The sequence below is a fragment of the Sus scrofa genome, chromosome 18 (genome assembly GCF_000003025.6).
Source record: "Sus scrofa isolate TJ Tabasco breed Duroc chromosome 18, Sscrofa11.1, whole genome shotgun sequence".
In the NCBI taxonomy this organism is placed as follows: domain Eukaryota; kingdom Metazoa; phylum Chordata; class Mammalia; order Artiodactyla; family Suidae; genus Sus; species Sus scrofa.
Window position 1 is genome coordinate 4,585,573 of NC_010460.4, and position 26,075 is coordinate 4,611,647.

The 26,075-nt window shown below is 49.7% G+C and overlaps 1 protein-coding gene across 1 annotated transcript; it reads left to right on the top strand.

Moving 5' to 3' along the window:
* LOC100513894 lies at positions 695-2,452 on the top strand. The gene has a single exon (XM_013985556.2). It carries the CDS (start codon positions 1,019-1,021, stop codon positions 1,796-1,798), a length of 780 nt encoding a protein of 259 aa, XP_013841010.2. The 5' UTR covers positions 695-1,018; the 3' UTR covers positions 1,799-2,452.

Genomic DNA, 26,075 nt, shown 5'->3' on the forward strand with positions numbered 1-26,075 from the left:
CATGAAAAGATGATCAACACCGCTAATTATCAGAGAAATGCAAATCAAAATTACAATAAGGTATTACCTCACATTGGTCAGAATGGCCATCATTAGTAAGTATACAAATAACAAACGCTGGAAAGGGTGCAGAGAAGAGGGAACCTTCCTACACTGCTGGTGAGAGTATAAACTGGTACAACCACTATGGAAAGCATTCTGGAAGTTCCTCAGAGAACTAAATATTGAACTACATATGATCCAACAATTCCACTCCTAGGCATATACCCAGACAAAACTATAATTCAAAAAGATTCAGGCATCCCTATGTCCACTGCAGCACTCTTCACAATAGCCAAGACATGGCTAAATGTCCATTGGCAGATGAATGGATTAAGAACATGTAGTACATATATACAATGGAATACTACACAGCCATAAAAAAGAATGAAATAATGCCATTTGCAGCAACATGGATGCAACTAGAGATTTTCATAGTAAGTAGAGTGAGTCAGAAAGAGGATAAATGCCATATAATATTACTTATATATGGAATCCAAAATACGGCACAAGTGAACCTACCTACAGAACAGAAACAGACTCAGACATGGAGAACAGACTTGTTGCCAAGGGGGAGGGGGAGGGAGTGGGAGATACTGGAAGTCTGGGGTAAGTAGATGCAAACTATTACATTTAGAATGAATAAACAAGTTTCTACTGTAGAGCACAGGAAACTACATCCAAGCTCCCAGGATAGACCATGATGGAAAAGAGTATAGACTAGAATATGTGGCTGAGTCACTTTTTTGCACTGCAGAAATTGGCACGACAGTGTAGATCAACTTAGCGCTGCTTTGCTAAGCTCCAGGGCAGGTGTGGGTCAATGCCCTTCCTAGACTTTTATGAATTTCTCCAAGACGCAGGCACTTGGCCCCAGGTGCTGTCTGCTCGTCATCTGTTCTCAAAATAACATTTCTCGCACTGTCTCCTCTCCCTTCTGAGCAGTGGAAATTCTAGCAAACTTAAGGCAGAAATCAGTATGTATGAAATCACTGTCACAATGACCAACTTGGTATTATCACCAAAGAACAAAAAAATCTGGAAGATAAGGGGCGGGTGGGGGCGGGGCACATCCACGCGTGTGTGGCTGGCGCGTCTGAGTCGTGGAGCGGCCGTCTGCGGTCTCCCGCGCAGATGGGTTCCGTGGCCTCGTGTCCCCGGCCCTGCCATCGGTGATCCTGCGCCAAGGCCCGCGAGGGGTCGCCGCCGAGATTCCCAGCAGCCCACAAGCAAGAGCAGGGCAGCCCTCCCCTCGAGCGGCTCGTTCGTGGCCACCCATGACCACTACCGCTGCCGCCTGGGCACGACTTGCAGTAACAGCTCCTGCAGCCGTGCCCAGTGCCCCGGAGAAGCCATCCCCCGCCCCCCGGTGAGTGCAGTTCTGCTCCCCTTTGTACCGGGGGACTGTCGGGGGAGTGGGCTGCAGCAGCCTGACCTCACTCTGCTGCTCTCAGGTCTCCCCAAAGCTGACCCAGGACACTGGTGGGCTAGCTTCTTTTTCGGGAAGCCCACGCTCCCACTCCTGGCCATGGTGCTGGAGTCCCCGGGCCCCTCGGAATCTGCCGGGGCCTCCCCCACAGGATCACCTGCGACCTGGCTCAGGAAGTGGTGGGGCAGCAGCAACCTGGCAGCCAGCCGGGCACACCCAACTGCAGGCCTCCATCCTGAGCGGCCACCACCAGCTGCCACCCCCAGCTGCCAGGCTTCCTTCCAAGGCACTAGGCTCATCAGAGCCCCTCCCCTCCACTCCCCTTCCTGAGACTAAAGGGCTGCAGCCAGAGGCAGCAGTTGGGTTCTTTAATAACAAAACAGCACCAAAAAGAAAGTGAGAGAACCCGGCTCTTCACGATCCCAAGCCACACGAGAGCCTTTCTGATACCCCATAACCCTGGGCCTCGCACCCAGTGGAAAACAAACATGGAGCACCAAAAAATAAAAAATAAATAAATAAAAAAAACCTCTGGAAACCCCTGGACAAGATCATCAAAGGTCATTCATTCCACCTCCCTAGAGGGCACTCGAAGTGGAATGGCTAATTGTCTCCCCAACGTGGATCCATTGCTCTCCTTACACATAAGCACCCCCCAAAAACTGCATTGGTATAGAAGTGTGCTAGGAAGAGCTTTGTTAACCTCCCCTCAGAGGGAATAAGGAAGCTTCCCCTTGGCATGACTGCCAGTTAAATACACTAGAGCTTGTCACATCATGGAAGAATGACAAATGAGACTCGGTGATACTCCTGGTGGCTAAGGTCTCGGGTGAGAATCAGTTGTAAAGAGCTCTCTTAATAGCCTGCAGCCAGATAATATTATCTTCTTATGCATTCAAGAACTCCAAGAAAAAAAAGCTTAATTCAAGAGTAAGCTTCGTGGAGTTCCTGTCGTGGCTCAGTGGTTAACGAACCCGACCAGAATGCATGCGGACGCAGGTTCAAACCCCCGGCCTTGGTGTGGGTGTTGAGGATCCGGCGTTGCCGTGAGCTGCGGTGTGGGTCACAGACGTGGCTTGGATCCCTCGTTGCTGTGGCTGTGGTGTAGGCTGGTATCTATAGCTCAGATTCGAACCCTAGCCTGAGAATCTCCATATGCCATGGGTGTGGCCCTAATAGGACAAAAAAAAAAAAAAAAAAAACGGAGAAGAACAAGCTTTGTTTTTGCTGCCATTTGATGGATAAGAGGGAAAGATTCCTTGAGATGGATTTTTTTTTTTTGCCATAAGGTAAGTGAAATCTCAGTAAAAGACAAAAATCTCTCCCCGCCTCACCTGCACCTGCTCCACCCTCACCCTTACCCACACACTTGCCCTCGAGAGGTCAGTTCGCAATTAGCCAAAACTGGGAACCGAGCAGTTGGTGTCAGCATCCAACTCTGTCTAACGGTGGGAGGTTGAGTGGCTTCAGCAGGTGGCCCCTGTGTAAAGAGTAGAGATAAGATGAGTGAGTCTGAAGTGTGAGCTGTGAGGTGGACACACTTGGGCGCAACCCCACATGCTCACCTGGCTTCCCGCACCTCCAGTCTATTAAGATGTCCCATGTGTGTCGGCCCCATACTGCATATTCCTCTTAGCCCCGTGTACAGCTCTTCTAGGAAATGGCCACACGTCCCTTCGGAGAGGGGTCAGGGAATATGATTTTAAATATGTGTAAAGAAATCACAAGATTTCTCTTCAAAAGAACTCAACTTTCCCATGCCATCTGTAAGATCCAAGCGTGAGAGTTGGCTCGGATATGGAAACTTGGTGAGGGATCGAAGTGTTTCATGAGGGGGACTCATATTTTTTTCTGACCACACAAGTCAAAGAGTACAGTCAGACGCAACATATCTTATCCTAAGATAATCATGAGACACTGGCCATCACCACAGATTTCTATGGGTCAGAGAATAATGGTGGCCAGTCCAACATTTTCATCCCCAGAGCCCCCTGGAGATCGGGCCACTCGGTCACCTGTTCAGCCGCGTTGCCCCTTATGGTATTTAGGTCCATGAGCCCCTTAACAGGTAATGCTGCCGCTTGGCCTCTGCTTTTCCAGAATCCTATCACCCTATTGGCTACAGGCACCCCAGCTCCTGGGCAGTATTTTCTACTATTAATTTTGGCCAACAGAAGACAGCCACCCTTGGCTTCTCAAAGATGCCAGTGATGCCCCTCACTCGAGCCGTCCTATCGCCGTGGGGAATGGGTGTCCTCTGGGCTCTTTTAGGGAACAAGAATAGGATTTCCTTCTCATGCAATAAATCTGCTCCAAATCGCACACTTCTCTGGGCCTCCCGACCTGCCCTATAAATCCCTGACGAAGGATGTCTGGAACCTCCTCCTATTGACTGCGTTCCTCCTTATATTCAAACTTCAAGGGGTCATGGCGACCGTGTATTAGGACGAGGTCCAAGAGCTCCTGCCAGTGCTTTAGTTATGAATCGCACAAGGATGCTCCCACGTTCATCAGCTGCCCTCATTCCCCTTGTATTCGCTCACTCCCACCATCACCTTCAAGACCCCTCCCCATGTGCTCTCTTGCTTCCTTTCCGTGCATATGGTCCAGGTCCTACAGTTTTTTGTTGAGTAGGCATCTCTTCCCATAGCAGAAACTGTGTTTCCCCAGTTGGACCATACAGTTTCTGATGTGGCTACCGGTCTGGAGACAAGGCGGGGGCAGGGGCAAGTCTAGAGGAGGAAAAGCATCTTCAAGCATCAGTGCAGGTAGGCTTTCCGCATGGTCCCCGGGAGATGGTAGAAGCATCCTCTGGGAAGAGGGACTGTACTGCTTTTTCCTGCCTGGGGGCTGCAGGAGGACCTAGGATTTCAAAGTGGAAGAGGAAGCGGGGATTACATGGGGAGTAGCAGATGCTTAACGGGGCGTCCACGTCATGCACACCATCCTGGAGCACAGAGCCGATCAGCCTGATCACCAGCCAAAGCAAAATGAAGAGCAGATGTGTTAGTTAAGTTGCCCCACGGCATCTTTCCCCAAATATCGGGCATGCATCAGGAATCACTCCAAATGGACCTCTTAAGTTTCAATACTCAACTTCTTGTACATTTCAAGGCTTTGGGGAGAAACTTTCATTCTTAGAGCTTTTTAAATGAACCCCAAATCTGAGAAATTTGTCACCACTGTCTTAAATGCTCTAAGTGGTTTTTCCCAATGGAGAGCAATTTGTCACTAGCCCAGGAAAGTGGCCCAGGAACAGATAGATCAGCAAGGCAATGATTCTCTGGGCAGCCTCACGAAGCCACCTCCATGGCCACAGAGAAATAGAGGGATGACATGCAAAGAAGGCATGATAATTCTCCGCTGTCACAGGCTCACGGGTGGATAGCAAGGGCAACGACCTGGGGGTGTGTGGAACGTCTCCTTCAGGCGGGACTATCAGGGCTATTAAGGTGTGGCTATGTCAGGTGGGGACACTGGGGGGCTGGATGGAGAGTCATTTGTTAAGGGACCCGTTTAATCTCCTGTCCGCCTATTAGCATATTTAAACAGTCTTGATCTGGCTTCATCGCTCCGACTAAAACTACTGACAAGGATGGCAAGTTCTGGTTGACTGGGTGAAACGTGGCAAACACTGTGGACTCCAATCGGTTTATTGCAGGGCAGGTGCGAGCCTATGGAATCCGAGAGCCAAAGCAGCGGGCTCGAACCTGCATCACTTTACAGGGTGAACACCAACGCCCACAGCATTTCGGCACGCCCCCTCCTCCCCCCCCCCCGCCCCACTATGTCACATGTGACCTGCTCTGAAAGGTCACATGATGGGACTTCCCTGGTGGCCTTGTGGTTAAGGATCTGGTGTTGTCACTGCTGCAGCTCAGGTTCAATCTCTGGTCTGGGAACTTCCAGATGCTGTGGGTGCAGGAAAAAAAAAGAAAAAGGAAGGTCACATGATACGTAATATCATTACGGATACATACGGTCTTTACTAAATCATCCTGCCTCCATGGGTGTAGCTCTTCACAGGTTTTGAGCTCCTTTCTCATACATAGTGTCGCTTTATCATCACAAAAAGAGAGGCAAGTACAGTAGCCTGTGGCTGATCAGGGAACTGAGGTTCAAAGCTGTAGTGACGTTCCCAGGTTCAAGCATTACTTTCTCATTCTCCTCCTCATCTCCTTCCTCCTCTTCCCCTTCCTTCATCTTTTTCATGGTCATTCTCTTCATCCTCTTGATCATTTCCTTCTGATCTTCGTTACATAAAGGAGCCATACCACTCAATTTCAGAAAACAGTGTGATTTAAAATGGATGTATCTTCAAAAAAGATGCGCACGCAGCCAACAGACACATGAAAAGATACTCGACATCATTAACCCTCAGGGAAATACGCATCACCGCCGTAAACCCACCTTACAGCTGTCAGAATGGCCATCAACAAGAAGACAGCAAATGACAAGTGTTACCCAGGATGCGGAGAAGAGAGGCCCTTCCTGCACTTTCGGGGGGAATGCCAATTGGTGCGGCCACTGGGGAAAACAGTATGGAGCTTTCCCCCCAAAATAAAAATAAAACCACCTTCTGACCCAGAAATTCCATTCCTGCCTATTGACCGGAAGTAAACGCACCCACAGAGTTGAAAGGATGGCTGTATCCCAGTGTTCACAGCAGCCCATTTACAGTGGCCAAGGAGTGGAAGCACCTTAAGAGTCCATCAACAGATGAATGCACGAGCCCTTTGGGTGAGCTCGGAGCCCTGGATAATAGCAAGAGAAAAGTAAGCAAGGGAATAAGAAGTTGTCTTAGGTACATAGACAATGAAATATTCCTCAGTCATAAAAAAAGAATAAAATCTTGCCATGTGCACCAACCTGATGAGTGTATTATGCTAAGTGAACTAAGTCAAAGACAAAAACCGTATCATCGCACCTTGACCCAAAAAACAGAACAAAGGAATAAAACGAAAGGGAAACGCACTCATAGGAGAGTAAGGAGATTAAGAGGCACGAACCTCCAGCTATAAAATAAATAAGTCACAGGGACGGCACGTGCCGCAGAGAGAATGGAGTCAATAACACTGTATGAATTTTGTCTGATGACAGACGGTTTCTAGATGTGTCTTGGTGATCACTTTGTAAAAATGTCGAATCTCTACATGGTACACTTGAAACATAATGACAGACATGACCTATATATACTCTGATGTAAAACATAAATAGGAGTTCCCGTCGTGGCGCAGTGGTTAACGAATCCGACTAGGAACCATGAGGTTGCGGGTTCGATCCCTGGCCTTGCTCCGTGGGTTAAGGATCTGGCATTGCTGTGAGCTGTGGTGTAGGTTACAGACGTGGCTCGGATCCCAAGTTGCTGTGGCTCTGGCGTAGGCCGGTGGCTACAGCTCCCATTAGACCCCTAGCCTGGGAACCTCCATATGCCGAGGGAGCGGCCCAAAGAAATAGCAAAAAAGACCAAAAATAAATAAATAAATTAATTAATTAATAAATAAATAAATAAATAACTCTGACTGTAACAATAGCCGAGGAAAGGCATGTGCATAATCACTTTCATATGCATCACAAGCCCCTACCAGGGCTCTCAGCCACTTTTCCACCATAAACACTCCTCTCAAGTCTCTTCTGACAAGGGGCCAGTTTATCCGGTCCTGCTACTGACACCGAGCAGGAGCCTCAGGTCCTTCCCTTCTTTCCCCATGTCTGCCACGGGCCTTTTGTCTGTAGAAAAACTTGAGTCAAAGAATAAATTTACTGCTGTGTAGCATGGAGAACTATGTCTAGGTACTTACATCACAACACAACAATGGGAGGAAAAAGTACGTATACATGTATGTGTAACTTGGTCCCCATGCGGTACAGCGGGGAAATAAATAAATACATACATACATACATTTTCATTTTCAAAAAAAAAAAAAAGAGTAAGTTAATCAGGAGTTCCCGCTGAGGTGCCACAGGATCAGCAGCATCTCTGCAGCACCAGGAGGGAAGTTCAATCCCCAACCCATCGTTAAAGGACCAGGAGTTGCCATAGCGGCAGCCTAGGTCGCAACTGCCACTCAGATCTGATGCCTGGTCTGGAAACTCCATATGCCGAGGAGCAGCCAGAAAAGAATACGTTTAATCAGAGAACTAAGAAAATGCAGAAGCAAAGGCAAAATAGTCAAATGAGACCACATAATTACAGTTTAGTCATTCAGCAAAGTCAAGGACCTTTAGTTCCTCCTCCAGGGCTATAGATCACATTCGAGCCATATCCCATGCGCTGTCTTGTAGAGGCTGAAACCCCCACCAGGCGGGAGACGTTATGCCATGATGACCAGTATAACCAAGACGTACGCTGCCACAATTCCGAGAAATGGCCTCAAGGAAAGGGAAACAAAAGGACCTTGGAACTGAAGATGAACTGGGCTGGAGACATGTCCAATTTCATGAGGTCTGTCGGAGCTGACTGCTGTTTCTGCCTGCAGCCCCCTCCCTCCACCTATACGGCCCTGAAACGCCCCTTAAAAGCCCCTGCGCACCAGTGGTCAGTTTCGGGAGGAAAGCAAAATCTTCTCTTGACTGATTTCTGCTGGGTCCCCAGAATAGAGTAATAGTATCATAAATAAAGAGAATTTTTTTTTTTCCTCTAAGAATTTCCTGCTGCTTCTAAGGAAATCCAACACAACCTTAGGACGTGGGGAAGCAAAGGAAGGAAAATGGGGTTTGTTCCAAGGATATAAGCTGCCAGGTACAGGACACAATCGCATGGAGAGCATCACTGAGACGGCAGGACGGCGTCACCACCCAGCCTGACGTGGATGTCACCACGAGCTGTTCTCTTTGCCACACCTGCACCATTTCACCTCCCACCCATGGCCTGGCTGAAACGACCCCTCGGTGACCACTCACCTCTGTAAACCAGTGCTACAGAAACTTCCTCCAAGGCTTAGGCCTTTGGTTGTGTGCATCCATCATTTGCTCCAGGGCCACTGAGTGCCAGACATTGGGTCACACACATGGGCAGAGCCTCAGAGATGACCACTGCGAGGACAGACTGCCAAGAGGTGTTTTTTTGTTTGTTTGTTCATTTTTATGGCTGCACCTGCAGCATATGGACGTTCCTGGCCTAGGGGTCAAATTGGAGCTGCAGCTGAGGGCTACACCACAGCCATGGCAACACCAGATCCGAGTCACGTCTGCGACCTACACCGCAGCTTGAGGCAATGCTGGATCCCTAAACCACTGAGCGAGGCCAGGGATCAACCCGCATCCTCGCAGACACTATGTTGGGTTCTTCACCGGCTGAGCCAACAGGAACCCCTATCAAGAGGTTCTTAACAGGGGCGAGAGCTCTTGGGGCTCCCAGAGATCCAGACCAACCAGCCTGACCTGCAACCTTGCTCGGCTGGTGCCTTGAGCTGTATTAAAGCAGGCGATTCCCCAGTTGCTGTCCTTCACTCCGTTACCAGTGGGACTAAAAGCCAGACTCACTCGGGCTTTCTCCCTCTGTCCTCCCTCAAGACATGGTCCTTACTGCTGCTCCCACGTGACTTCCAGGGCCCACGAGACAGCATCTCACCCCTAGGGGTCTGAGATCTCTTCCCTGTTGCCCTCAGAAGCCTTTGAAATGAACAAGAATCAGTTATTAGTCAAGGTTTCACTCAGCTACTTTACATATTTGGTTGAGAATTTACCCTTCTTTTTTTTTTTTTTTTTTTTTTTTGTCTTTTTGCCATTTCTTGGGCCACTCTGGCGGCATATGGAGGTTCCCAGGCTAGGGGTTGAATCGGAGCTGTAGCTGCCAGCCTACACCAGAGCCACAGCAACGCAGGATCTGAGCCGCGTCTGCGACCTACACCACAGCTCACGGCAACACCGGATCGTTAACCCACTGAGCAAGGGCAGGGATCGAACCCGCAACCTCATGGTTCCTAGTCGGATTCGTTAACCACTGTGCCACAACAGAAACTCCCCTTCTTATTTTAATCTCAACCTATACACAGTTATTAAACTAGTCAAGATAAGATAGTTTATGCTAAAGGAACCACCCCCCCAAAAAAATCCAAAATCTCGTGAGTTTAAGCCACAAAAATGAATTTGCCTTCATTTAAAATCCTCTGAGCGTGCGGGCCATGGTCCAGGGGGCTGGACGTCACACAGACACTCAGCAGCCTCAGCTGCTTCTGTCTCTTTCAGCACAAGACCCTCGTGGTCCTGGGTGAGGGGACGACGGGAAAGCTGAAGGTCACTGTGTTGAGCTGGAAATGACATTCGTCACCGCAGCCGACAGTTCATTGGCTGGAACTAGTCACCTGACCCTGCCTAACTGCAGGGGGTCTGAGAAGTAACAACTTCCACGAGCCTAAGAAGATGAGCATTAGATATGCATGGTTTTTTTAATTTTATTGAAGTGTAGTTGACTTACAATGTTGTGTTAGTTTCAGGTGCACAGCAAAGTCGATCAGTTACGCATACGTCTATATTCATTCCTTTGCAGATTCTTTTCCCATAAAGGTTATTACACTGTACTGAGTAGATTTCCCTGTGCTGGACAGTAGGTCCTTGTTACTTACTTATTTGATATCTAGCAGTGTGCACATGCCAATTCCAAACTCCTAATTTATCCCTCCCCCCAATATTTCCCCTTTGGTAACCATACATTTGGTTTCAAAATCTTTGAGTCTGTTTCTCTTTCGTGAATACGCTCTTTGGTATCATTTTATGAGATTCCACACATGAGTGATCTTATATGGTATTTTTCTTTGTCAGTCTGACTTACTTCACTTAGTATGAGAATCTCTAGGTCCATCCATGTTGCTGCAAATGGCATTATTTCATTCTTTGTATGGCTAATATTCTCTTGCATATATGTACCATATCTTCTTTATCCAATCCTCTGTCCATAGACACTTAGGTAGCTCCCATGGCTTGGCTCTTGTGCATAGTGCTGCTATGAACACTGGGGTGCAGGTATCTTTTTGAATTACAGCATTCGTTAGGGATGAGCATCAGTACTGGCGATGAGAGCCACATAGCCTAGTGAAAGCTCACACATGGAGAAAGCCCAAAAGTGCACATCAGCTAACGTAAGACCCCCCAGGCCACAGCCACCCATATATTCACAAGCAGCAGCCCTCGCACTGTAAAGCCCAGGTCTTGTTCCCATGAAGCATTTAAGATTTTTCTTTTCCTCATCTATTATTATTTATTGTTTTAGTTTTTGACTTTTTTATAATGATTTTTTTTTCCATTATAGCTGGTCTACACTGTTCTGTTAGTTTTCTACTGTACAGCAAGGTGACCCAGGCACACATACATGTATACATTCTTTTTTCTCACATTATCATGCTCCATCATAAGTGATTACATATAGTTCCCAGTGCTATACAGCAGGATCTCGTTGCTTATCCATTCCAAAGGCAATAGTTTGCATCTGCATTTAAGATTCTTTTTGTAATAACCAGGACATGGAAACAACCCAAATGTCCATCGACAGATGATTGGATTCGGAAGAGGTGGTATATATACACAATGGAATACTACTCAGCCATAAAAAAGAATGACATAATGCCATTTGCAGCAACATGGATGGAACTAGAGAATCTCATACTGAGTGAAATGAGCCAGAAAGACAAAGACAAATACCATATGATATCACTTATAACTGGAATCTAACATCCAGCACAAATGAACATCTCCTCAGAAAAGAAAATCATGGACTTGGAGAAGAGACTTGTGGCTGCCTGAAGGGAGGGGGAGGGAGTGGGAGGGATCGGGAGCTTGGGCTTATCAGACCCAACTTAGAATAGATTTACAAGGAGATCCTGCTGAATAGCATTGAGAACTTTGTCTAGATACTCATGTTGCAACAGAACAAAGGGTGGGGAAAAATGTAAATGTAATGTATACATGTAAGGATAACCTGACCCCCTTGCTGTACAGTGGGAAAATAAAAAAATTATATAAAAAAAAAGGAAAAAAAAAAAGATTCTTTTTGTGTGTGTGTGTCTTTTTGCCTTTTCTAGGGCCGCTCCCATGGCATATGGAGGTTCCCAGGCTAGGGGTCTAATCAGAGCTGTAGCCACTGGCCTATGCCAGAGCCACTTCAACATGGGATCCAAGTCTCGTCTGCAACCTATACCACAGCTCACAGCAACGCCGGATCCTTAACCCACTGAGCAAGGCCAGGGATCGAACCTGCAACCTCATGGTTCCTAGTCGGATTTGTTAACCACTGAGCCACAATGGGAACTCCTGCATTTAAGATTCTTGAAGTGAACCTTCCCTCCCATGAACTGCTTCCTTCTCCCATCTTCTTTCCTCATTCTTCTATTCACCGCAGTCAGAGGAATGCTGCTCAGGTCTCTGGGTAGAGCCTGAGTTCCTTTGGCAACACTGTAGCCCCAAGAACTGATGCATAAATCAACTCTGACTTCAAATTAAGTCAGTGCCGGTCTTCTAGGCACTGTCCTCAGGGCCCTTCTGTTTCGAAATGCGTGATGCCCTCTGCTGTCAAGCACAGGGATCTCTACCCAATATTCTGTGATCATCTGTAAGGGAAAAGAATCTGAAAAAGAATGGATGTGGGTACCTGTATAACTGAATCACTTTGTTGTACAGCAGAAATTATCGCAACCTAAATTTAAAAAAATTTTTTTTGCTTTTTTTTAATGGCTGCACCCGCGGCATATGGAGGATCCCAGGCTAGGGGTCGAATCAGAGCTACAGCTGCCGGCCTGCACCACAGCCGCAGCCATGCAAGATCCCAGCTGCACCTGCAACCTACACCACAGTGCACGGCAACGCTGGATCCTTAACCCACCGAGCAGAGCCAAGGATAGAACCTGCCTCCTCATGGATACAAGTCGGGTTTGTTACCACTGAGCCACAACAGGAACTCCCACTTCAACAAAAGTTTAAAAATAGAAAAAGAAAAAAAAAAAAAGGATCACTTGTGTCTAGAAAAAAAAAAAAAAGGAATGTGTGACTCAATTGACTTCAATTCCACTCAAGGACACCTTTTAGGTTTTCCAAACTAAAATTAAAAGAGTACTTAGAGGAGGGCAAAATGCACTACTGCCCTGGATTAGGACCCCCTTCACCTCCCCTTCCCCAGTACTCCATAAATTTCGTATCTGAATTTCCAACTGCCTGGAGACGTCCGCCAAGCATCACGGTCACTATGGAAACAGGGCCTGGGCGGGGACTAGCAGTGACGCCATAAACCTCAGGCTGAGGCAACCAAGGCCATGAATTCCTGCCTCCATTCTGGGCTGGGCTCATCAGAACTATGTCCCTCCAGCCCCCCTGCAATAAGGCAGGAGGGATCCACGTTACACACTGTCTTATAGAGGAATCTCTGGTGGATTTGGGGAGGGGGTAGCGGGGGAGACGATCGAGGAAGAGACACATCCAGTAAGGTTTAACAGGAAGCCTCGGGGACTAGCAGAATAAACCTCTCCCAAAACCACTGATGACACCTGACCTCTTTCTCGTACTGCTCTAAAGGAAGACTGGCGTTGCCTTCCCCAGAAGCTGTCTGTTCCTCCTCCTGCGTTTCCCTCCATTGCAGCTTCTGAAAGATAGCTTGGAGCCCTTTCAAATGCCAGATTATTGCTATAAAATGAATGCAATACAAGGACAGATGAAATTTATGGAATGCCTTTTATGAGACTCTCCCAAAGGGCTCGGTATAATGGCTATAAAATCGTGAAACACATTGTGGAACAGATTTAATTTTTAAAGCAGCCGAAAATATATATTAATGATTTACCATCATTATTCCTCATCGGAGGTCTTTAGGAATACGAATAAAATGACTCTACCTACGATTCTCTCCATCCAAGTGTTTCGTTGTGGAATTCAGTCTGATCTTCCAGCATGTAATTGGCCAATCACGATAATGTTCTGAAGGGGTGGGGGGAAGAAGGGGTTTTTTTTCAGCCAGAGAACCGTCCGATTATGTCATTAGTTTTCTCCGTTCTTCCTTCACCACCTGCCCAGGCTTCATCTGCTTCCCTTGGCTTTGATTAGCTCACTATGAGGCATGGGCTGAACAAAATTAAGGTAACATCAATTGGATGGAAATTTGTCCTCAGTAGACAAGGCAGGTGGATCCGGGTCGATGGTGTCAGGGCCAGCCCCCAATCCTATCCACTGTTTAAGACCGAATTCAAGTCCCTGTTCTTACCTAGCCCAAGTCGTGATGTTTCTCCAGCATGCTCTCCAATTTCCCTACTGTTTCACACCATGCAGTTTGACCTCACACCCAGCTCCAATCAGTTCCTAGCATCCCCTAACTCTGGCCGAGACTATCAGCCTGCTGTGGGTTCAGGCATGACCCAATTAAAATGCAGGTTAGGATTTTTGTTTGACAGATTTGGGACACTACACTCTCTCCTGCTGAAGATGCTCAAGGAAGCATGCTGCCCTGACTGCTACTAGCAGCCCTTTTGGAACCATGAGGCAAGCCGATTCAAGGACAACATAACTTGGAGAGAGACAAAGCTAAGAAAACCACAGTGAAAGAGACAGGAATCTCAATGAATCTTGTCTAAAATCCAAAGTCCCTCCCAGGTCTGAGGCTCTCATGTGCCTTTGTTCTCAGCTCTCTGGAGGAAAGACTCCCATGAGCTTGGCAGGGGCACCTCCTCATGCAGGGAGTCCATTGTTGGGTGGTGGTGGGGGGTGGCCAGAAATTCAGGACACCCAATCAGAGCCATCAGACTCTTGATCCCCAGGAGCACTTTCTCATCACAGTTTCACATCGTCCTTTGCCCTTCTTCCCAGCTCATAATCCCGTAACGCCACTCCCCTGGTGCCTCTAGTAAGATGTCAGAGCTGCTTGCTGCTGAAACGGTGTTATCTTGTGTCAAGCAGAGAAAAAGCATGGGAAGAACCTTCCCTTTGTCCCTTCCTATCGCCATCCAGTCCCTGTGTGGCTCAGTCTCCATTTCTGGGGGCAAGAGAGGACACAATGCAGACTGATTCAGGAGAAAAGGGGCCTGGCCTCTACTCACTCCTCTGCCTGGAACTTGCCCTGTGACCTCGAGCGAGTCAGTGAACCTCTCGGGTTCTCATATCTACAGAGTGGAGTTTGGGGCTGTGATTCTTCCTAATCTTCCCTCCAGCTTCGGTATTCAATCATTTATGGCTTACAAAACCGCACAAGGCTTCATCATTTTTGACTGATCTCATTCATATAAATGAAGGGAAAGAGGCTGGCAGTTTAAGAAAAGCAGCCAAGAAGCCAGAGCATCCCTATACTCTGGTGAGGGATTTGGAGACCCCGGGGAGGAAAAGCGCCTTACTGCTTAATCCCTGTCTCTCCCATCAGCCAGACACACAATCCCTTTATCAAATCTAATAAACTCAGCTAAGCTTCGGGACGGGGCTGAGAAATAACGAATGTGTTTTCCATCTCTCCAGACTTGTCGACAGGGCTTCCGTTGTGAAGGCGCTCGCAGGTGATGCTGGGAACAAACAGCGATGGAGAAAAGCAACTGGGAACCGTGAGCAGCACCGAGGGGGACCAAGTCACTTGAGCACCTTGAGCAGAGGATGCTATGCTCACCCTTCCTGGGACAAGAGCTGAGTTCCGTGTGGATGAGAGCGAGGGTTGAGGCAGACCCCACCCCAGGTGTGGGCAGGTGGGGTATCCGAGCTGCATGCCAAGGCCCAGCTTTTATTATCCCACAACCAGTGTTCATGATTTCATTTCATACGTTGACACATTTGCGACAAGTTACCCTGGACCTGGAAAATGCATCACTCATCTGGATGCATGTTCCAGTGTATGCAGTGTAGACACTACTGTGCTTCCCTTACTGGGAAGTGAGTCCTTGGGTCTGGAACTGTGTGATGTGGTGGGTCAAATACTCTGCAAGGCCTTGGCCAGTGGTACTGAGACCCTGCAGGCAGGAAAGAAAAACACGTACGTAGGATGGGTGTCAATTCTAGAAAGACTAATGGCTCCCCTGTTGAGGACAGATGTGAGACAATGTAGTCACTTTGCTACCAAAATTCTGTTTGCTCTCTTTAAGGGATGGGCGTGTATTGGGGTTTAGCCTTTGTCTTTGCTGCTGAAGGACCCCAGCAAAGGCTAGATCAGCCTTGGCGAGCAGGAGTCCATGCTCTCTGGTCTCCACCCCAGCTTCCATGGCCATTTTATGCACGTGACAAAGCCTGGCTGACATCAACCAGCCACGTGCCTCTGTCTAGCCAGTTGCTTAATGAGTCTTCTGAAGTAGCTTCTCTCTGGTGAGCACTGCCTTGTGTAAAGTTCTTCACACTCCCTGTCCTCTGCCACGTCCATCTACTCACCTCTTACTCAGAGCTCCGTGCTCCTCACTCCCCACTGTAACTCCTTCCAGAGCCCCAACTACCCAAGCCATTTGCCACTTGGTTCGGGACCCTTCACATTCCTTGAGAAAATAGGAAGTTAATGTAACCATGTGATAAGACTAACTCTATACCGCTGTCCTTCTCAAGTCAATGGCAAGAAGATCTGATACTCCTTTTCTGATAAGGACCAATGCAGATCAATGACTGCAGGCCAACTTTTACCTGCAGTGCACGTGCACCTGTTCACCTGCTCTAGCACTGATGCTGTGTGCAGCACAGCAGTTGCATGTGGGGCTATGACTTGGCTAACTTTGCAACTGCCCAGTTTCATACTCCCAGAAACAGAGACAGACAGGTAGGTAGGTAGATAGAGAGATACAGATAGATAGATAGATAGATAGATAGATAGATAGATAGATAGATAGACAGACAGATAGATAGATATTTAGTAAGGGCCAGGCTGCTAAATGAACACATGAACACATGATGGGTGCATCTTCTCGGTTTTTAAGGTTCCACTAAACCCTACCACGCTCCTAGGGTGTGACATTGCTTTTGGTATTTTTATCTTGGCCACGGGAGGACAGTGTCAGAGCTTTGGCTTGGCTTCCCCTCAGTGACAGCTCTTACCCGTGGGATGAAATGTCTATAGGGAATTCTGCTAATTACCATATATCCTAGTCCCATTATAAATTCAAGGACAGGGAAATTAACTGCAGGGTGAATCCAAACTCAGTGAGCCCACTGTTAGCCAGTCTGGGCCAAGACTCGCTTATTTATCAGTCACCGTGTGCCTCCCTTCTCTGTGGGTTGGGGAGCTGGGTGACGACTTTAGACCCGTGGGTATCGATGTCAACATCCACTCCACCGCTGGATGTGTTGCTCCAGCCCACTTCCCCAGCAACCTGAAAAGCTGCTGATTTGGAGCGGGGCCCAGAACAAGCGAAGGCTCTGCAGCAGGTCCAGGCTGCTCTGCCCTTGGCCTTAGGATCCAGCAGATCCGACGGTGCCTGATGTGTCAGCAGCAGACAGGGATGCTGTTTGGAGCCGTTGGCAGCCCTGGAGGTGGATCACAGCATAGGGCCTTAGGATTTTGGAGCAAAGCCCTGCCATCCTCTGCGGATAACTATTCCTTCTGAGAAAAAGCTCTTGGTTTGCTGTCAGGCCTTCACAAAAACCGAACACTTGGGCATGGCCAGCAAGTTACCATGCAACCTGAGCTGCCCGTCATGAACTGGGTGTTATCTTTATCTGAACCACCAAGCCACAAGGAGGGCGTGTGCAGCAACACTGTGACATCAGCCGGACGGGTGTACACATGGTCATGCCTGAGCAGGCCCCACAGGCACAATGAAGTCACAGGAAGAAGTGGCCCAGATGTCCATGGCCCCCTCTCAGCTCTTCTGCCTTCTCCCCCGCCCAGCCTGCACCCACGGCCTCGTGGGGAGTTCCTATCAGCCAGCAAAGGACCCAAGACTGGGCCTGGGGCCTAGACGGTTCCACACGATGTGCAGACACTGCCCCCAAGTGGACAGCTAAGCCCCACAGTCTCTCCCTGGGACATTTCCCAGGGACAGCAGTGGAGCAGAATCCTCTCAGTGGACAGGACTTGGGCACTGCGCCTGGCTGCTCACTTCACCTGGAATGAAAACTAGCCAGATGTGCAATTATACCTTCGCGGGCTGTGGCCAGTGGTTTGGCTGGATGGTCAGGGACTTGGAAGGAACATGAATGGCAAACTCGTCACAAGGACATGTGGGGAAGAGATACAGGGATCAAACTCTTTGCATAGGCAAAAACCTAAAGATATTTGCATCCCATGTAAACACTCACCGAAAGTGACCTCAGCAGGGATTTTAATAATCGACTGGTTAGATGATCTGCTTTGTCAGTACCAGTCAGCCTCGTTCCCCAGCCACCCCTGCCTTCGCTCAATGGGCATACAAACAAAGCGGCCATGGTGGCAGGGACAGAGATGACGAGTGGGCTCAGCAACATGGACTGGCATTCACCAAAGCTGAGCTGGCTCCAGCCACCCCTGAGTGCCCCGTCTGCCAGCACAGAGACCACCGGGGAGCTCCCAATAGGGCCCCATGCCCCACGGTGATCAGCCAGCCGCCTGGTGGCAGGTTGAAGGTACTGAGGCACTTCCATCATGGAAGAGGCAGCAATTTGTCCCCGCTGGAACAGATATCTACACCAGATACAGATTTGCTTTTCCTGCATGTGACGTGTCTGCCAAAACTACCATCTGCAGATTTCCAAATGCCTTGCCACCAACATGGCACGCCACACAGCATTGCTTCTGATCAAGGAACTCACTTCCCAGCAAAAGAAGAGCAGCAATGGGCCCAAGTTCATAGAATTCTCTGATCAAACATGTTTCCCACCATCCGGAAGCAGCTGGCTCGATAGAATGGTGGAATAGCCATTTGAAGACTCAGTTATAGCACCAGCTGGATGGCAGTACCTCGCGCGGCTGGAGCCAGGGTCTCCAGAAGGCTGGACGTGCTCTGAATCACTGTCTATCCTCCCGTGGCCTGGAACCAGGGGTCCAGGAATCAAGGGGTGGAAGCGAAGCGGCACCGCTATCAGCCCTGATGGCCCACTTGCAAAATATCCACTTCCTGAACCCATGACTTCTGCTCCGCTGGTCTAGGGGCGTGGGGAGAGGGGGAGCAAAGCTTCTACCAGGAGACCCAACCATGATCCCACTGAACCAGAGGTTAAGGGTGCCCCCCACCCCCTCAACCCCACCAGCCACTTTGGGTCCCTCATGCCTCTGGATTTACAGGGAAGGAAGGGAGTTGCTGTGCTGGCAGAGGTGACCGAATGCTGACTGCCTGGGGGGAAACTGGATTCCGGTTCCACCTTGGAGGAAAGGAACAGCAGGTCTGGAATACCGGAGATTCCCGAGGGCGTCTCTTAGCATTTCCATGCCCTGTGATTAAGGTCGGGGCAAAACTACGAAGGTTCAATGCAGGCAGAATCATGAATGGCCCAGACCCTTGAGGAATGAAGGTTCGAGTCTCACCCCAAGAGGTAAAGAGTCATGACCAGCTGAGGTGACGGCCGAAGGCAAAGGGACTACAGCGGGGGAAGGAGAAGAAGGGAGTTACAAACCCCAGGTAGGACCAGGTCACCGGTTATTACAGAAATAAGAATGTGACTGCCCTGAGGGTACCCGCCTTACGTTGTCAGAATGTGCTTGTGTCAAGCACAGGAGTTTCTTTTCTTTCCCTTTATCTCTTATCATGTAACGTAAGAGGTACCGACTTTACATCACAGCGCTTAGGTGTTGTTAAATTATCTCCCAGTGTTGGAGACCTGGGACGTCAAGGCGAATAAACCTCTCTCAAGGGCTCTACCTCTTCCTCTCCAGAGTGCCCAGATGCAGGGGTCAGACGCTCTTCTGGGTGTTTCTGCGAGGATGTTTCTGGATGAGGTTAGCGTTTGAACTACTAGTCCACCTAGTTACGCCGACTGTCCTCCCTCCTGCGGTGGGCCTCACCCAGTCAGAGGGCACACTGAATGGAGCAAAGAGGCTGGGGGAGAGGGCGTCTCTCTCGGCTGGCTGCCGGCAAGCTAGAGCATCCAGCTGTTTCCTGCCTTTGGAGTGGAACCGAAACATCCACTCTTCCTGAGTCTCCAGCTTGCTGGCTGCAGCTCTGAGGGCTTGCCAGCTTCCAGAATCGCATGCGCCAAGTCCGTACATGTCCACACACGCCCATGTAACCCCACACACATCCTCTCAGTGCCGCTCCTCTGTGGAAACCTAAGATAAGCCCCTTGAATGTTCATTGCTAGCATCTTCTAGAGGGGGTCAGGTTCGCCTGCTTCCGACTTCTGCGTCCTGCTCTGCAGTGACAGTCGTCATAACTGAGCTTGAACGCGCTTGGGGCCATCCGGGGTTGATGAAAACATCGAGTCCCTTTCCCGCGTGCACCTCAAGGGAGCGACATGAAGGCTTACAAGCTGCTTGCAAACTTCCTGATAGTCCTACCGAGTCCTGGAGAACTAACTTTACCTGTGATTAACGTGCTCACTTGGATGGGATGTTGCCACGCCTGTGGCTGCCAACTGCCCCTTCACCAAGGCCTCTGTATTCAGGGCAATGCCAAGTGTTACTGTTAAAATCCTGGTTTCTTGACGCGTTCCCATGCTTAAAGACGGAGTCCACTCCATGGTATCAGGGCGCCAGCATCCCACAAATGGCAGCCCTGTAACCGAGCAGGACCCTGCGAGGCCTTCCCAGAGGGGCCTCCCGCTCCTGTCCTCCACATGACTTGTGTCCACAGAAAAACTTAATCAAAGAATCAATTCCATAGGAGACGTGAGAAAATACAGAGAAAAAGGAAAACAGTCAGGCAAGACAATAATAACAATGGAGCCATTCAATAAAGTCAAGGACATTTAAGTCTTCCTTAAGGCCTGCGGATAAATTCCTGAGCCATGTCCTTGGGGCTGTGTGGCAGGTGCGGAAGCCCCCACCAGGTGGGAGAAGTCAACTGTGTGCTGCCCACAAGCACACAGACCCCAGACAGGTTGGACCCAGAAGGTTGATGATGCTGACTCGCGATGACCTCACCTCCCACCAATCAGGAAGAGGTCCGTGAGCTGACCACGCCCTGCTCCTTGACCCTGTAAGACTCCTTGACTCACCACCTCCCCACCCCACCCCTGGGGGAGGGGGCACAGTCCTTGAGGCACTAGCCCGCTGTGTTCCCTCTCTGCCTGGCAATTAAAGCTCCTTTTCCCAATTCCTCCAACTCTGTCTACACATTTCTATTTGGCGTGGGTGCACAGAGGCAGCCAAGATTTTTGGCAACAGCCCTAGCCTGTGGGCAACTTTCCTCACGCACTTGGTGCAACCGCACGCCACAGAGAAGAGGTTAAGTGTCTGGCACTTTCCTTCTCCCAGGGCGGCTGCGGGCAGGATCAGAGCTTCGAGGCAGCCATTCTGGGCTCTTGTTGCATCATTTATCATGAAAACGAGGCATTCGAATTTCAGGACCTAATATGCTCCCTGAGTTATAGTGGAGCGTGAGCCTGCTGCTTTGGTATGTCCCATAATATGCAGCTTTGTCAAAGGCTGATGGCAAACACTCGGTTCAAAAGTGTCTTAGAAAAGCACACGCTTCATGTCAAAACAGCTTATATTGTGGGAAAAAATTACCCTCCGTCCAAATGGCACCTTCGGAGAAGCTCACATAACTCAAGGAGGCCATTTTAACCCTCAGAAAGTACCTGTAAGGTAACCACTCAGAATAAGAAGCTTCCTGTGCGGCAGGAGATAGGTGGGCTCCAGGATAGACACTGGAACCACACAGAAATACGGGCCACCTATGCGGTTGCCTCAGGACAGAAATAACAACAGGCACAAGGCAAAGACCTGGCCCTTGTCGTCCATGCACTTGTTAAACAAACGTCAGGACCAGGGCAGAGAGCGGCTGAGCCCAGCTTGGGCAAAAGACCGAGAGGTCACATACCTCCCATCGTCGGGGTCAGGGAGACCCCAACTCCACATGGCGCAGAGAGACCCCGCTGGGTCAGAAAGGGAGGGGGCACCAGCCCATAATAAGTCTAGATAACCTTCCCACCATGCTTTGCTCTGGAATCCATCTTGGTCAAAAATGCATATGCAGATTAGGGAGGGCCCTGGCTCTGGTCCCATGTGGAAGATAAAACGAGCTGACTGGCCAAAGGAAGACAAGGACCCGGAAGAGCTGCCCCATGGAAGCGATTTAAAGCACCTCTCTGGCGCACTCCTCATTCAGGGGGCACCCACACCCGCGCTCCTTGCAGGGGGTGTTACTGCTTTGCTTCTGCCTTAGATGAATAGATGGTTCTCTGTGGGCTCTCCCACATGCGGGACTGTGTCTCTAACAATCAGCTTTGTACCTGTTTTTAGAGTCTTTGCCTCCTTGAGACACTCTTGCTTTCAATGGGGGAGGGCAGGAAGGGGGAGAGAAGAATCAGGGCAACTCTGCCTCTGGCCTCCAGCTAGTCTAGAAGCTATGAACGGAAATGTGTTATCCCTTTAAAGGCCAGGGCCTGGAGCATGGGCGCTCCTGTATATTTCTGGCTCCAGGCAGCACTCCTGCAGCAAAAGCAACGGAATAAAAAAAGGTTAAAGGCAAAGAAAGAGCTCCGATGTGGAGTCAGATTTATTCTTCCCTCTTACACCGTGACCACCTGGCGAGGAGGCTGCTGGTTTAGAATCCACATCTGTCCGCTTCCAGGCTGCCCCCTGGTCCCTTCCCACATGCTGCTCAGTCCCTCTCACTAACTGACAGGTGGACAATGAAGAAAAATGTTGGTGTGAATGTGATTAAATTTAGGAGGACCAGGACAGGATAACCAGCTGTTTGCCATCACTTCTGGTGACAGGATGCTACAGCCAGAGGGTTTCAATTACACCTGAACAGGAGAAACAGCTCATTCCTGGGCACCTGCCATGCGTCCTGTTCTTTTGGCTGCAGTCCAGCATCACAAGAACTGGGCACAGACTTGCTGTGACCCATGGGCGTTGTGGCCCTGGGCTCCCTTAGGGAACAGATGGTGTCATCTGTGTGGCTCTGGTGCTGAGAGTGGCCATGAGAGTGAGTTATGGCCACGCCATCGGTCCAACCCTGTTCCCCAGAACTGGCCAGAGAAATTTCTAAGAAGCCACGTAATGACCTCCTAGAGAAAGCTGACCCCAGCACCTCCCTGCAGACGCGTAGGGAACTGCACAGGTGTTCACGCAGCCACCGAAAATATGTGACTGCACCTCCGCGACCCTGGGCTGTGGAGTGGGATTACTTGCTCTTGACTGATTGCCCCAAGGCTCACCATAAATTCAACAAATAGGAGTTCCTGTTGTGGCTCAGCGGGTTAAGAACCCGACATTGTGTCCATGAGGACGCAGGTTCAATCCCTGGCCTCACTCAGTGGGTTAAGGATCCGGGGTTGTCGCAAGCTGCAGCGTAGGTCACAAATGCTGCTCGGCTCCCTTGTCGCCCTGGCTGTGGTGGCTGCAGCTCCAATTTGACCCCTAGCCTGGGAACTGGTATATGCCGCAGGTGCGGCCCTCAAAAGACAGATAAATAAATCAATTCAATGAATACTTTAGATGGAGAGTTTACTGATCACCGTGCATCCTTGGGCATATTTTCTTTCGTTTGGGTAAATATGGGCAAGACGGTTATTCAAATTAGACACTGTTTGCACCCCAGGCAATAACTCCTCCACCTGCGGGTTGGGATTGCTGTTTTAGGATGTCCCATCATCTAGCCTGAGGTGCCAATAGCCCTGCCGACACTTGTCATTGGAGTTCACCAGCGAAATCCGTGGCTAGAGTTTCAGGCGACTGCACAGAGAAACTTTTAAGCGGGGAGGGTCTTTCACCGTAACAGCCAGCAGGAACTCCGGCATTTACAGCCCCCGCCCCCTCTGTCCGGGTCACGGGAGAGAAGAAGAAAAATAAAAGAAAGAGGATGGGGAATAGCTTTGGGGGTGTGCAATCCGGGGAGGCAGGCAGAAGGCGGGAGACAGAGGACCGAGTCGTACCTGCACCATCACAAGGAACACTTCCGGTCCCTCCCGCTGTCGGGGGTCACAGCAGGGGTCACAACCTCCCTCTCCATTTATTCCTTAACCACCATCTCTCCAAAAGGCCTTCCCCCAACCTCTCTTCCCCCATCAACACAGATGTGCACGCACGCATGCACACACGCGCAGGACTCACATTAGAGTAAAACTAATCACGGTCGCTTAAGAGCCCTTATCGTGTGTGCCTAACTACCAAGGGGCATACTAACCACAGTGCATGTAACTAATCACATGGTTGATTAGCTTTGTTGTAAGTTGTATTCGATATCAATACTGAACTCTGTTCTGTGAGCTCAGCCTTCATGGGCTGTGGTTACCGGGAAGATAAGGAATATCTGACACGTGGGCAGAGTCGCAGCCAAGGAGCACCTGCTGGGCAACAAGGCAGCCAGACGGAATTTACTGATAGACCAGGAGGTCACGAGCAGTTCTGGAGACGGGGATCGCAGCCTGGGGTTCAGGAAGTGGTGGATACAAAACAGAGGGGTTGGAGGAAGGGCAGAAGCAGAGTGGAGGCTGCTCTGTGACAAGCTAAGGGTAGGAGCAAGGGCAGCTTGATGGGGGGCCTTGAATGGGGCTGATACAGCTGCTACCTGCTACCTGCTACCTGATGCTAGCTGATACCTGGTCCAAAGGTGTGTATTTAAGCAACTGAAGCTGCTACTGGATCCACGGGACAAACTCAGTGCCTTTGAAAAGGTTTGGCTGTGGCAAGTGCACATTTCAAGGCTCAAAACTAAAAGGAATAGGAGTTCCCATTGTGGCTCATCGAGTTAAGAGCCCAACGAGTATCCATGAGGATGCAAGTTTGATCCCTGGCCCCACTCAGTGGGTTAAGGATCCAGCATTGCTTGAGCTGTGGAATAGGCTGCAGACTTGGCTTGGATCTGTCATTGCTGCAGCTGTAGTATAGGCCAGCAACCGCAGCTCTGATTCAACCCCTAGCCCAGGAACTTCCATATGCTGCAGGTGCAGCCCTAAAAAAACAAACAAAAAAAAATTACAGGATGGGTAAACAACAAGGTTTAACTGTACAGCACAGGGAACTATATCCAATACCCTGTGATAAACCATAATAGGAAAGAATACGAAAAAGAATATAGAATATATGTTTCCATAACTGAGTCACTTTGCTGCGCAGCAGAAATTAACACAACATTGTAAAGCGACTATACTTCAAGAAAATATTTTTTTAAAAAAGGAAAGGCACCAAAGTAAACGCAAGAAATAGATGTCTTCGGATATTTATCTAAGGAAATACGCCTTTTAAAAATGTCTACCTTTTGCTCTCTTGAGCTGTTTTGGTTTTTAACCTTTTATTTTTATATAAATAAAATTGTTTCTACAGAGGAAAAGTGTCATGAATGATGAGCAGGACATCCTAGTACCTTTGTATAGATGACGTCATTTGACATACGCGGAAGCTCAAAGGTCAAAGCCTGTAGGTCAGGGCAGGAGAGGGCTGGGCCGTGGGAACGGAGCTCCCTGCCCTCAAGGCGTCCTCGAGGGACAACAGAGCCACCCCATGGCCGAGGCCCAGGCTGCCCAGGCCTGCCTAGCACGACACCATATGTCTTTTCCGTACAGTTGGCAGCTGCTGTGTGGGTTTGGACGGCAAGTGGCAGGAGTGATTCATCATTGCTGGGCACCTCTTAATCACATTTTAATAAAACCATAAATCAGCACCTGACGGCGAGCTAAGTCTCCAGAAGGCACAGCAGTGCCACAGGAACCAGAGCCAAAGCCAATGGCATGGACGAGGCAGGGACCCCTGGGCATTGGGAACCCCTAGAGGGCAAGACCCCATGAGGCGCAAGCAGCTGGATTCCACGACCACAGCCTTGGCTCAACCCCGAGATACTCCGAGAGCTCGGTCCTAGATTTGGTGTCGGGGTGAGGTCTGGGGTTATATTCACCTGCACAGCTGTACCTATTGATCAAATAGTGAAATGTTCCCCTACCAGATGCTATGTCCTCTGTCTGCATCCTCCCTAAACCCACATGCTGAAGCCGAATTCCCAGCGGGATGGCGTTTGAAGGTGGGTGGTTGGGGGTGATTAGGTCATGGGGGCGGGGCCTCGGGAATGAGGTCAGGGCGCTTACAAGGATGGAGAGACCAGAGCGCAGTCTCTCCAAGAAGTCAGCCATCTGCCCACAAGGACGAGAGCCCTGGTCAGACCCCCAGTCTGCCAACACCTTGACCTTGGACTCTCAGCCTCTAGACGGTCTGGTTTGAGCCCCTCGGTCTGGGGTACTTGCTCGAGCAGCCCAAACGGACTAAGACACCCGATGGTAAATACCCAGAGCCCCAACTTCCCAAACGACCTTCCCGCCCCACCACGCTTATCTGCCCTTCAACAGTGCTTCGTCCGTGCCTGGCAATAGCAGCTCTTAAAGAAGCTCTTTTGCATGACGGGATGTCCAGGCGTTACCTTCTGCAGAGTCCAGGGATAAAGAAAGATCAGCAGCACAGAAGCATGCGGTGCCCCACCCCAGGCCCCCGCCAGGCCCCAGCAGCAAGGCTCACTCGGGATGGCGCGGGAAGCCTGTGGACCGTGGGACTCAGAGCGGCCCCCCCACGGGAGGCTCCTTAATGAAGCTCCCCAGTGGTCCCCATTCATCACTGTCTCTGACGGACGGCACTCGGCACTGGGAGAATATTAAGTTGAGAGGAACC